The sequence below is a fragment of the Peromyscus maniculatus genome, chromosome 9, assembly GCF_049852395.1.
Source record: "Peromyscus maniculatus bairdii isolate BWxNUB_F1_BW_parent chromosome 9, HU_Pman_BW_mat_3.1, whole genome shotgun sequence".
NCBI lineage: Eukaryota > Metazoa > Chordata > Mammalia > Rodentia > Cricetidae > Peromyscus > Peromyscus maniculatus.
Window position 1 is genome coordinate 65,260,106 of NC_134860.1, and position 14,403 is coordinate 65,274,508.

At 41.1% G+C, this 14,403-nt stretch overlaps 1 protein-coding gene across 1 annotated transcript in view; it reads right to left on the bottom strand.

The window, feature by feature from the left end:
- The window catches only part of Ppp2r2a (protein phosphatase 2 regulatory subunit Balpha), a 64,124-nt gene that overhangs the window by 24,252 nt on the left and 25,469 nt on the right, over nt 1–14,403 (bottom strand). The window contains exon 3 of the mRNA XM_076545249.1: nt 6,235–6,332. Within this exon, the coding sequence (XP_076401364.1) occupies nt 6,235–6,332 (98 nt within the window). The remainder of the gene's footprint in view (nt 1–6,234; nt 6,333–14,403) is intronic.

The following is a 14,403-nucleotide window of genomic DNA, read 5'->3' on the forward strand; positions in this document are numbered from 1 at the left end:
ATTATGCTAGTATCACCTTGACACCAAGACCAGACAAAGATGCAACAAAATTGTAACCCAGACCAACTACCCTGAGGAACTTAGAAGCAAAATTCTAAAACAAACAAAGAAAAACTACATCTTGCTGCCTGAACTCAGGAACACAAACAGATCACACATCAAACTGGTTTCACTCCAGAGACGCAGAGGTGGATGGTTCAACATACGTAAATCAGTAAATATTATAAATTGGACAAATGGACTAAAGGACAGAAATCATGTGGCCATCAAAATAGATACAGAAAAGGCATTTGACTAACTTCAACATCCCTTCATGCTAAAAGTCCTGGATAGAAAGAATATATCTCAACATAATACAGGCTATATAATACACACCTATAACCAACACTAAATGGGAAAAACCTCAAAGCATTTATAATAAAATCAGGAATAAGAAACTCCTATTCAATACAGTGATGGAATGAATTCTTAGCTAGGATATAAGACACAACAGAACCAGGGACTCAGTGGTTAACACTGGCTGCTCTCCTAAAGGACCCACATCGAACCCTCAGCTCTGTAACTCCAGATCCAGGAAATCTAATGCCTTCTTCTGAGCTCCACAGGAACCAGATATACACATGATGCACAAACATTCAGGCAAACTACCCATAAACATAAACTTTAAGAAAAGACAAGAGAGGGGCTGGAGAGTAGTTAAGAGCACTAGCTGTTCTTCCACAGGTCCTGAGTTCAATTTCCCAGCACCCACATGGTGGCTCAGAACCATCCATAATGGGATCTGATGCCCTCTTCTGGTGTGCAGGTATACATGCAGACAGAGAACTCATAAATAAATGAATAAACTTCAAAGAAATGTAGAAAAAAAAAGCGTTAAAAGGGAAGAGAATGAAATAAAAGGAATATAAAAAGACAGGAAGAAGTCAAAGTATCTCTATTTGCATCTGATATGATTCTGTATCTAACTAAGAATGCAAAAATACTGCCCCAGAACTCTCTGATCTGATACTCTGTGCAAAGTGACAGGATACTAAATTAACATATATACTAATCAGTAGCCTTACTATACATCAATGACAAACATACTGAGAAAGAAGAAATCAAGGAAGCAATCCCCCTCAATCACTAACACCAAGGACATATGAAAAAGCCTTCCAGAACTATTCTATAAGCTAATTTAAAAATATTTTTAATCAAGAATGAGTTTGAAGGACATTACCATGCATAAATGGACAATGCTGCTCTCAGAAGATACAGGTTATGAAATGAAAATCTCAGTTCACGGACTGGGTTATCTCCCTATGTCATTGGTCAGGTAGGCAAAAACAACACAGGCTATTGTCATTGCTCTTGGCTATTCACCATAACTAGATGAAAAGATTCTATTGCCAAAACACCACAGACTAATTACAGGATAGAGAAACGATCTGGAACTGATAGAGAAACTTCCTTGCTGGCTAGCTTTCATCCAGGAGAGGTGCTACACAGGCAGCTGGGGAATAAAAGACATCAGTGTTCATATCCAGTATGGGCCTTGCATGCTACAACACCAACCTGAACAAGCAAGATGTGCCCACTTACCACAATGACATGGCTGTTACAGAAGTAAGTAACTACTTTGTAGTTGAATTTAAAGGTCTGTGCCACAGGAGGTAATTCATGTCTGGTTCTGTCAACTTGGTCAGAGAAGGTCACAGATTAAAGGTAGGAGTGGGAGGTCAAGGGGTAGTTCTACTATGCGACTTTGCTAAATGCTCATGCTGTCAAACTGCCTTCTAAATGTTTATGTTTAGGTCCATAGATTTGTTACACTCTCAACTTTGGTCTGAGAAGCTTCTTTCTGCAGTGGGCAGAAGTTAATAATACAGAGACTAGCTGTTGTGGAATATTAGTGTTACATTTGTTTAATAATGCAAAGACATGTTGCATTCTTTTCTGTTGCATTTGTTTAACTCTGTGAAGCTGTGTTACTCTACCTGTAATAACACCTGATTGGTCTAATAAAGAGCTGGATAGCCAATAGCTTGGCAGGAGAAAGGATAGGCGGGGCTGGCAGGCAGAGAATAAATGGGAGAAGAAATCTGAAAAAGAGGAAGGAGTGAGAGAAGGAGGATTCAAGAGGTCAGCCACCCAGCTACACAGCCAGCCAAGGAGTAAGAAGATAAGTATACAGAAATAGTGTAAGATAAAAGCCCAGAGGCAAAAGGTAGATGGGATAATTTAAGTTAAGAAAAGCTGGCAAGAAACAAACCAAGCTAAGGCCAGGCATTCCTAAGTAAGAGTGACTCCATGTGGGGGGGGGGGGTGAGAAAAGAGTAAAAAAACAAAAACAAACAACTACAACTACAACTAGTAACTGATCATCAAAGCGACTGTAAGCTTCAGCCCTAAATATATTAACTCCCCACTCCTATCCTTGCCTCAGTCAACATCCCAGAAATGATGCAAAGAATTTAAGAGCCAGAAGTTGGGGAAGAATGCCAGAAAATGTTTGTTTTGTGGACAAGATCCGGCCGTTGTACCAGTAAATTCACAGCAGAGTGGTTACCAGCACAAGATTTAAACAAGTCAGCCAGCATTTCAGCAGAGATGGGAGAGGGGACTTATGCTCCATCCTTAGCTGAAGATCTACTGGCAACTGGTGAATACTGGGGGAGGGAGGAGTCCTTTTTCTTTCAGAATGCAGCCGGTGGTAGGTTGCCCAGAGTCTGGTGGATGGCCCTACACCCTTGTGTACATATGGACACACTAGCTGGACTATGTCAAAGAAGGGAAGGAGGAGAAAGGACGAGAAAGAGACGGGAAGGGTTAAAGGGAGCTTCAGGGAGGAGTGCAAGATAGCAATGTTCAAAAACATGTATGCAAAAATGAAATTCTCAAGGAATAAACAAAATACTGGTTAAAAAGAAAGGAACCAGCAAGGTGTGGTGGTGCACACATTTAATCCCAGCACTTGGGATGCAGAGGCAGAAGGATCTTTGTGAGTTCAAGGACAGCCTGGTCTACAGCTAGGTCAGTTAGGGTGACAGTTAAGACCCTGTCTCAAAAGAAAAGCATGAAACCAGGTATTTCAATATTCACCACCTCACCTGAGCATCCACGGAAACAACAAAACTCATTACAAAGCAAATGGCAGCTGTACAACCTTGGAAGACCTGTACTGTGATCATCACAAAGGGAAACTTTTCAGGTATTTCCTTTGTTGTCAAAACAAAACAGCAAGATGGGTCATCTATTTCAGGATACACCCAAGAATTTATTTACACACACACCATGGCTGTGATCCTCAGGGAAATCTCTTTACTGTGTGCCTCCATTTCCCTACTAAAATAAGCAATATAGCCTTGTTATGGAACTTTTGGGAATTTAACCTAAAAATTAGAAAAAAAATCATCTTACTTTCACCAATATAAATGTGAATCCCTCAGCTCTTGCACACACATTCATAAACACTCACACAGACCCAAAGTTACCCCTTAAGACACAGCTAAAAGCATGCAAAATTAATCGGCAGGAGTACCTTGATTAATTCCAACAAGATAAAGTTTCAGAGGGGAAATCATCACTGTTACTTAACCTATAACTTAAAAACACATTTTATACTAAGTAATTCTAAAAATAATGCATATGAACAAATAAATTCTTTTCTTATCAGGGGTCATCAAAAGTTAGCCATTCTGCTTATTTCTTCGTAGGACAGTACTTATTTCAAACAGCACTTTAGAATCTTCGGAGAAATTTCACAAAATAAGAAACTATTCTTTTTTAAAAGAACATTAGCTGAGCAGTGGTGGCGCACGCCTTTAATCCCAGCACTCGGGAGGCAGAACCAGGCAAATCTCTGCGAGTTCGAGTCCAGCCTGGTTTACAAAGACGGGTTCCAGGAAAGGTACAAAGCTACACAGAGAAACCCTGTCTCGAAAAACAAAACAAAAGAACATTATTCATTTCTTTCTACTGGGGAGTATGCCACATAAAAAAGCTAGAGGAACCTGTAGGTGTCTTCTCCTGTCACGCGAGTCCTAAGGTTCAAACTATCAGTCATCAGGCTTGGCTGAAGAACCTCTACCCACTAACCTGTCTCACAAGGCTGAAACTACTCTCTAATACGGATTACTGGGCTATTTCTAACAAACTTACATTATTTAAACAATTTCTCTTAAGTATGTCAGGTTTTCATTACCAATCACTATTGCTGGGTCTTTTAGAAAGATTTCAGAATACTTTGAAAACTAACGAACTCACATAAAAGCAATCATTTACCCCATTTAGCCCTATATTCCCACCCCTTTTTTGCATCTGATTTAATAGCAATTTAACACTTACAGAAGGTGGAAATGATTTCATTCTCATGCAAAATATTTCCAAGTTAGCTTTTTGCTGACAACTTCCACTTTAAAATAGCAATGACAGGGTGACTTCAGTGAGGAACCTGAACCCCAGACTGAAAAGCCTATATGCATTACCCTTTGCTTTCTAGATTAAACACAGTAATTGGAACTGATTTTGAAGTTTCTCTTTAAACCAATATAGTGGCACACAGCCATAATTCCAGGACTTAGAAAGTAGAGCCAGAAGACCCAAGGTCAAATTCTCTGCCAAATTCATTGTTGGCCTAGGCTGTATGACACACTATCTTAAACAAATAAACAAACAAACAAAAAAAAGCTTTAAGAGCAGAGAATGTCTAATGTCTTAAGTAATAAAAGTAACACATTTTGGATGATCTAACACAAAAAGGCAAGGGGGAAATTGAAAAGATACGCCAGAAGTACTATGGTCATTCTGTTTCTAACTTGATAGTTTTGTTTGTAAAAAAAAAGGAAGCAAGTCCATTTCACCTCTAAGTATTTAAAGATAATTATGGTCAAGTTTTTAGCTGTTTGAAATTAGAACAATGGGCTGCGGATGTGGTTCAGTTGGCACACTGCTTGCCTAGCATTATAAAGTCCTAGGTTCAATCCCCAGCAAAACTAAAACTGGGCATGGTGGTATAGGCCCATAATCCCAGCACCCCCGAAGAGGAGGCAAGGTTATCAGAAGTTCAAAGCCGTCCTTGGATAAATTTAAGGCCAGTCTGAGCTACCTGACACCCTGCCTCAAAACAAAACCAGAAACAGAAAACTGATTCAGCCTCCCTTCCCACCAAGATCACTCTCTGTCAGGCAAAGGTTCTAGAGTCTTTTCTTACTTTCTTCCAACCAAGGAAAAAAAAGAGATTAAATTTAAAAAGAAATAAAAGGAGACATTTAGTGTTTGTGCATCTTCTATTCAGACACTATTAATCATTTCTTTTAAAATTAAATTACCTACCTCACGGGGGTGTTGTGAGGATTAATTCATTAGTGTTTCTAAAGCACTTTGAGATCCTCAGGTCAAAGGCGCTATAGAAGTGCAAAGTAGTAGTATTATTACTAGAGTCTTTGCTTATTTAAGGAATTTCACAATCCTTTCAAACCTTACCCTGTGTTTTGATTTAGACATTTATCAATATTAACTTCTTTTGAGTATGTTATAGACAGACAGGCAGGGATAGATGTCTCAAAGCCAACTAACTGTCTTAGAAGTTACACCTTGACCTAAAATGACTGCAGCAAGCTTGGAAATAGCCAGGATGGCAAACTGCATCCATACAAAATTTTTATGAGAAATCCTGTCAAATCAGATTTACAAGTGTGTTTAAGTTGTAAGAAAAACAAAACTGAAATATACTTAACCACAGACTCTGTATTAAAAATGTAATTCATAAAAGAGGAAAGGAAACAGCATCCAACTTATTTTAAAAGCTAGCACTGTGTCATACATTAATTCCATGCACACGTGTGCAAGTGCAACACAGACATCTACGGCCTAGCAACAGCTTTTGTATAAACTGACAGTAAAAAAACGTGCTGATTTTCTTCCAGTCAACCTCACCCTCAATTACAGCAGCTAAGCCTTGAGAGAAAGTCAACTTATCACTGAGGGTAAAGGCTTCAAATCTGGTTAAATCTTGGATTAATCAACTAATTGCTACCCTCTTCTCTAACCAAAGGTTTGTACAATTAAAATGGGTTTTCAAATAAAAACAACAAAGGCATACATTCACACACAAAAAGCTAAGGAAACCATGAGTTATCTGCATACAGAATATTTACTCAGGGTTTTAAAGCTTCACCACCCTGAGGGATTTCTACAGCACAAATTCCAGTTTCAATATCAAACTGAAAAAGAGACACAACTTTCACCACTTACCTCCTGCTCTTGTTGAAAGATGACAACTCTCCCACCTTTATCTCCTGTTGCTAGTAATTCTCCAGAATGATTAAACTCTACTGTAGAAATTATATCTGCTGTATAATTGAAACAGAAACAAAAAGACATCAGTTTTTGTCCCCCAATTCACTTAGGGTGTTCCTAACAACACTCTAGATCTAGGCATCACTCTGGCATCAGAAACAAAGAGATTCGAGGTCCTTTTGTGAACACTTTCATTGGGGGGGGGGGGATTCCCCCAAATAAACCAAAACCAAACCATTCTACCAATCAGGAACATAATAATAAATGCCAGACTTGTAAATATTTCTCTTTATTTGTGAATGCAGAGAAATGCACCACATATCTGTGGGATCTTGTTTTGTTTGTCAGGTTTATTATCACCACGAGTATGTGTGACTTGCAGGGGAATGAACATGCCAACGCATGCATGTGGAGATCAGAGGACAACTCTGTGGCACAGGCTTCCTTCCATCTGCACACAGGTTCCAGGAACTGGATTTAGGTGTCCAGGCTTGCTCTAGGAGCACTTTCCCACTGAGCCATCTTGAAAGCCCAGGGAGGGTTTTTTGGAAAGAGTCACTTGCAGCCTGATAACTTATTTTCCTTCCTGCACTTCTTGAAGTATTTGGTGATAACACCATTGAACAGTGATCATTTTGTGAATTTTCTAACTTAAATACTGTTTGTTGGTTTGGTTTTTCAAGATTAGCTGAGTAGCTCCAGCTGGCCTCACACTTGCTATCCTACTCTGAGCTTCCTGAGCACTGGAGTTACTACAGACAAATGCCACCACACGTGGCTTTATTCAGACTGCTGAGGAGCACGATGACATTTTTTCTTCTGTTATGTTGGAGGGGTTTACTATGGATCAACTCTCAAGACTCAAGTACTCTAAGCAAGTGCCCTTCTCTGCTGCTAGACTCTGCAAAGAAGTAATTGGAAGGAAATCAACCACTGCAGACATAAGATTTCTGAAACGGAAGAAGGCTGCACATATTTTAAATACCCAATAAATAAGAGATTCAAAGGCACTTCTAGTCCCAGAGTGGAAACTATGGCCCACCAATGTCTTTATAAGCACATTTAATGACCGGAGCCCAGTACTAAATACTAAAATCTAAAGCTGTTTAGCATCAAGCCATTTTCAGAGAATGTCTGACAACTCTAGTTCTTGTGTAAGAACTGGATACTTATTAACATTAACAAAACAAGCACAACTTATTTATACAAAATAACACCAAAACGTATTAACAGACACAGATACATGAAACTGCAATGTGCCAAGTGAGCATTGAATGATGTTCATTTCCTATTCATAGCATTACTGTATCGTTTCTCATTTTCCATGTCTAGAAGAACAAAGGGAAACTCTAGAGATCAGGTATGTTAGGGAGTGGTGCTACATATAAGTATCAAGTGTCAAAGCCAGGATTCAAATTCAGCAGCCATATGGTTACAGTAGCAGTTCAGGATTCTGTAAATCATGGAATAAATGTAAAGGAATACTGTCTAAGTATTTATAGTTTGTTGCCCCCACCCCCAAAGCTCCTGTATTCACCAAAGCACCTAGAACCAAACAAACCAACTTCAAGACCTTAGTAATGACTAAGTGATAACTAAGCACTTAATTCAGGACCTGCTACAGTCAAGGTACTGAGGATACTGAGTGATTACACGTTCTAAATTCCACCTCTGCAAGAAAGGAGAACACAAGAATGTATTCATAAGGAAGAAAACACAGGCAGGCAGGCAGGCAGGCAGGCAGGCAGGCACCCACCCCTGCTGGGGATGATTGATTGATAAATAAAACGCTGATTGGCCAGTAGCCAGGCAGGAAGTATAGGCGGGACAAAGAGAGAAGAAAAGTCTGGGAAGTAAAAGGCTGAGAGGAGGAAACGCCAGCCTGCCGTCCAGAGAGCAGCATGTAAAGGCAGCAGGTAAAGCCACGGAACACACGGTGACACATAGATTAACAGAAACGGGCTGAGTTTAAGTGTAAGAGCTAGACAGTGGTAGGCTAATGGCCGAGCAGTTTAATTAATATGAGCTTCTGAATGATTATTTTATAAGCAGTTGTAGGATCCGTGGGACTGGGCAGGACTCGAGAAAACTCCAGCTACACACCCCCACACCAAAGAATTAGAAGGATGACTCAGTGGGTCAAATGCCTGTCTAAATGAGCTCTAGGTTCAGTGAGAAAATCCCATCTCAAAAATAAGGCAGAGTGACAAGGCTATCAACATTGACCTCTGGCTTACACATGCACATGCCACATACATGCCACACACCACATACATGTACACGTACATGTGTACAAACACACACACACACACACACAGCCACACACACACAGCCACGCATAGTAGAACAGTTTATAACCCAGGGCTCAGAAGGTAAAAAGCAGGAGGACTGTCCTGTTTAAAATCAGCTTGGTCTACCATAGGGAGCTCTAGGCTAGCAAAAGTTACACAGCTACCCTATTAAAAGTAATAAAGAAAGCCAACGGAGAAAGATAAAAGACAAAATTAATCCTAGCACATAAAGATCAAATAAATATGTAGAGATGCCTCTTCATTTTAACCTTATACAGGACTGAGTGTAGCTCAGAGGTAGAGAATATTCTTAGCACACAGGAGCCTGTTTCACTCCCAGAAACAACAGGTAAAAAGTACAGAAAGCCAGGCAGTGATGGCACACGCCTTAATCCCAGCACTCAGGAGGCAGAGGCAGGTGGATCTGAGTTTGAGGCCAGCCTGGTCTACAGAGTAAGTTCCAGAACAGCCAGGGCTACAGAGAAAAAAACCCTGTCTTGAAAAAAATTAAAAAATAAATAAATAAATAAATAGCCAGGTGGTGGTGGCGTGCGCCACCCCAGCACTCGGGAGGCAGAAGTAGGTGGATCTCTGTGAGTTCGAGGCCAGCCTGGGCTACAGAGTGAGTTCCAGGAAAGGCGCCAAAGCTATACAGAGAAACCCTGTCTCGAAGAGGGAGGGAGGGAGGGAGGGAGGGAGGGAGGGAGGGAGGGAGGGAGGGAGGACAAATAAGGGGAAGACGACTCATCTTGGATAAATTGCTGAAGTGTGTCTAACCATCTGGGTTGTAGGGTCTGGCAAGCTGCACTTCAAAATACAAAATAAAGGCCAAGCTCATGCTGAGCCATGTTTTCAAATGCTATGCATGTATGTTCAAATGTCATAAAATTCAAGGGAAGATAAATTTTAATCCTACTTCAGAGAACTACTATTATTTTAGTATCTCAGCAAAGAATATTGTGTGACTGCACGAGCTCAGTACCAAAAGGCAAGTATGTATCCTAAAGCTGCTTATAATACCAATTTCCTAAACGTTACAAAGTAGGTGTGATGCTGTTTGGACAAAATAAAGACGATCGATCAGGAAACCGGAAACCAATGACCAGAGCTTAGACAGGGAGGCAGGTAACAGATATGAAGACTATTACTGTATCCTTTCCCATAGAAAGGCCAGAATACCTCTACACACTATTCCCATGACCAAACGGTCAGCACTTACATACTGCACAGGAACGCAACACTGCAAACCCACAGGGGTGCATCTCTTCAGCACTGTGATGGTGAGTCTGTAGTGTCAACCTGACCAAATTTGGAAACCTCTAGGAAACATACCTCCCAATGTCTGTGTTTTCAGATTAGTATAGCTGAGGAAGCAAAACCCACAGGTGGCAATCATCTCAGAGACTGTGGTCCCACACTGAATAAAACCAGGGGAAGGGCAATGTGGAGCGTGGACAGCCACCATTGCCTTCCCCAGCATGAGACTATATCTCCTCAAACCATGAGCCAAATCAAACTCTTTATCACCCCTAAATTGCTTGTCAGCTATGAGAAAACTAATACAAATGCCTAAGGTTAAAATTGTTATCATGCACTGGGTACTTATCCAAGCAAAATGAAAACTAAAAAAAACCCCGGGACATCCGTGCTCAGAGGCTTTGTGATCACTGAAAACTGGACACAACACAATGACCTTAGCCAGGGTAGGTTTACACCCAGACATAAAATGTCACTAATCAGCAAGAAAGCACTACTGATAGAAGTAACAGCATGGACACATCTCAGAATGCACTGGGCTAGTGAACAAAGCTAGATGCTAATGGCACAGCAGAGGCTGAACTAACAACAGAGGAACAGTTGAGTGCTAGGGTCAGGGATGGGAGACACACTACAGGGCCTGGAGCTTTTGGAGTGACTCAACTACATGGTGTATGGTGACTGTGACTGATTTTCTCAAAGCTTGAAGTACTGTGTAACTAAAAGGTTAAGTTCACCATGTGAAAACAAGTTTGTCACAGGAAAGTAGCAAAATCCAAACACTAGAATCTTTTCCCAGGCATTCTATAATCCTAACCAGGCCTTTCACTTACTTAATTGTTACCAAGCTTTCTGGATTTAAAGCCTTCAAGGGTACATTAACGGATTACAGCATTCCCCAAGTACTACATGGCATTCAAAACTTTACATCACTCATGTTTTCAGTAATACATACAAATGCTCATTATCATCTGCCTCCCTAAAGGGCTATAACAACCAGAGCTAGCTAGCTGTCCGAACCTTGGCTACTAGGCTTTCTCACTGTCCTGAAAGCTTCCTCCTTCCTTTCGCCAATCTCAATGGCCCCCTGTGTAACAGTCCTGGAACTCACTTTGTAGACCAAACTGGCCTCAAAATCACTGAGATCCACCTGCCTCTCTCTGCTTCCCAAGTGCTGGGATTAAGGGGTAAGCCACCACCACCTGGCCATCAGACAGCTTTTAATGCAGAAAATTGAAGGCCCGAAAGAACCACAAATCTGCACAACTGCCTAGTTTTCCCTAGACCCATGGCCTTCTGCTGGAGAATCTGGAGTCCAACTACACTGATCTAGGGTCTCACACAACCTTCGTTAGCCTCTTGTAAGAGTTGACAACAAGGACCCAGATCCCACGGTTCACTTTCCACATGGTTATACTTGGGGACCATGGAGCCAGAACATGAACCCCGGAAAGACAAACTACATTCAAACTACCACAGGCTTTCCCTGGCTTTGCTACAGAAGAGCCTGCTGTTGCTCAACTGTAAGTAGTAATATACTGACTTCTAACAAGTGATTCACTTCTCAAACATTTAACAAATACTAACTGCATAAAGTTGACAAAGACCAAGCCTCTTTCAGAAACTTGTTTCTAGTTTTAAATTTACAGAAGGTCACAAAGGTGATACAGGGAGTTCCTATACATAACTTACCTAGTTTCCACCATTGTTTACACCTTGCACTGCTAGGGTACATTTGTCACAGATAAGGAAGCAGCTTGGCATATTTGAAATGAACTTGACAGTGCTGTTATTCAGAATTGCCCCCTTGTGCCTCTTCAGTTCCCAAACCTCCCCAGGTTACCATTACAGTGTCATGTCTCCCTAGCTTCCCTGACCTATGAGTTTCCCAAACTACCTTGTCTTTGATGAACTTAACAATTCTGAGCATCCTAGCAGTATACAGCAGGATACCTCTCAATCCGAAATTGAAATGCATTTTATTTTTTCATGGCGATGCTACAATTGTGGGTTTCTGGCAGGAAGATCACAGATATTAGTGACCATTTATGTCACAGTGTTACTATGGTATATCCTCCTTGTGGTCGGAGTGGAAAACATCCCTAACAGGCTTAAGTATTTGAACATATGGTCCCCAATTGGTGGCACTGTTTGCTGGACAAAGTATGTCACTGTGGGTGGGATTTGACAGTTCAGTCTCCCAATCACTTCATTCTCTCTACCTGGGGTAGTATCTAAAGTTGAGGATATGATGATCTCTCAGCTTCCTGCCCCAGCCCTTTGACACTTATCACAGACATTTATCACAGCAACAGAAATGGAACTAACCCAATCCTATTAGCATGGTTTACTGATGACAGCCCATACTGTATGACGTCCTGGGTTTGACATCAGCACCACATAAAGTGAACATGATGGCAGACACCTGCAATCCAGCACTAGGAGGTAGAGACAGGAAGGTTCTGGGACTCACTGGCCAGCCAGTCCAGTCAAATTGGCAAACTCAAGTTCAGTGGAAAACTACCTCAAAAACTAAGGTGGGAAGCAACAGAAGACCACACTTGACCCCAATCATTGGCCTTCCTAAGCACACATACACACACACAAAGAAAAACTTTTATTCAGCCCATCAGTACAAAATTAACGTTTCATTTTATAGCTGTATTTTTAAAGAAATGAATCCACACCAGTTCTGCAGAGAGGAGTAGACAAAGAATAAAAGGCGGACTATAATAAAGGCTATAAAGCTATGCACCTCAGAACACCTGACCATTGCTAACACTATTGTCCTTTGAGCAAACAGCTCAGCAGTCAGCTAGGCTCTAAAGCTTAGGCAGGTAAGTGTCAGCTCATTCACGTGTTTAATTAGACATAAGCCTATACCTTGCTCATCATCCTGTTAATCTTCCAGTACTTGTTCTTTCCAGATGTTGGAGAGGTGGGGTGAGTACATCAGGCAAACAGATTATCTGTTTCTCTGTTCGTTTTACTAGGTCTATTTAAAACAGAAGTCCGATTCTTGATCTGCTTGTTATATACTTATATCCCAATTAAAAAGCATGATCCGTTTTCACCATCTGTTTTTTCATTGGCTCCACATAGCTCTTTAGTCATGACTAACCCAAATTTTTTCAGCAAGACTCCTTTTTCCCTTATATAAACAAACACTCAGACTAGAATGAAGTTAAGTTAGCATATGTGAGACTTTTTGTCCTGTGTGATCCCTAACACCAGAAGAGAAGGATAATGTATTCATAAAGCAGTAACTTCTTGCTTAAAAAGGAAGGCTAACTTCAGGTTCTTTCCCTAAAGAACTTTAGGAGGCTCCTTTTTGACTCTTGTCCTCTAGAGGGAGCTCCAAGTCCTCAATATTTTTCCCAAGGTAGGCCTTTAAACCTACCACATATCTGGTTTGTTGGAGCAATGTCTCCTACGCCTTGCAGAGCAAACTAAACGCAATACTGTCCTTTGAAAAACTCTTCTCTCAAAAATAAAAAGGCTTGGCCTACTCACAGACCCCCAGGAAACAGCATTTCTTTCTTTCTTTTCCCCACTTGGTACTAACTAGAACATCCCTCTTGTACCCAAGAAGCTGAGGGAAAACTGGGGGAAGAGGCATCTGGAGGTCAATGCCTCCCCCACTGCTGACCCCCTGCTGAATCCAGGGGTGTACAAACCAGTGTATTCCCATTGCCTTCATGTCAGGGCATGAGCAGGATGAGATGGCTGGTGTAAGATAAAGCTGCTTGTGTCTTCCTAGGTCCTACTCAGAAAACCACTCAAGGGTTGAGATACCCTCATCTATGACACCTTTTCAGGGCCACATTCGTATGGAACAGGCATAAGAAATGCCCCAAAAGTTAAGACTGTCTAATTCCTACTTTGCCATTAGCTGTATGACGTACAGGTGGTAACAGCCTCTTAGAGACTCTTTAACCCCAGCACGCAGAAGACAAAGGCAGGCAGGAAGACATGAGTTCTAGGCCAGCTTGTTCTACCTAGAATTCTAGCCCAGCCAAGGTTACATAGTGAAACGTTTTATAAAATAGTAAAATAAAACAAAACATTAGCTGTTCCTGGGTGTTAAGGTCAACACAGTGTGACCTATGTTTTCCAAATGGTCTACTTTAGGTGACTGAAGTCTGAGTCTAAAGCCCAAGCAAGTAACAGAATTTCAACTGCCTTGCTCTGCTGCCTCTTTGTACACATACAGAAGCCTGGGGTTATACCAAGCTGATCATGGTCATGTTTCCAAATGCCTTTTGGCTAAAATATCACCCCAAGTTCTCTGTGATTTCCAACTAGGTAATGGAGAAATCTGCATGGAACAAAGTGTCCAGAACTTTCCTCAATCCAACTTAGTAAAAAGGATTGTTTTGTTATAAGCTCAACAAAAACCACTGGCTGTCCATGCTCACAGAAAACCTACACTGTAATGTTCCCATGAAAACTAGGGTCCAGAATGTGTTTTCCAGAGATGCAATCTGGAACCAGTCTCCCTTTATAACTTGTTCCTGGATAAAATCTGGCATCATGTTTGGTTGAACAAAATGCTGTTGGGGAATATTATTTTAAG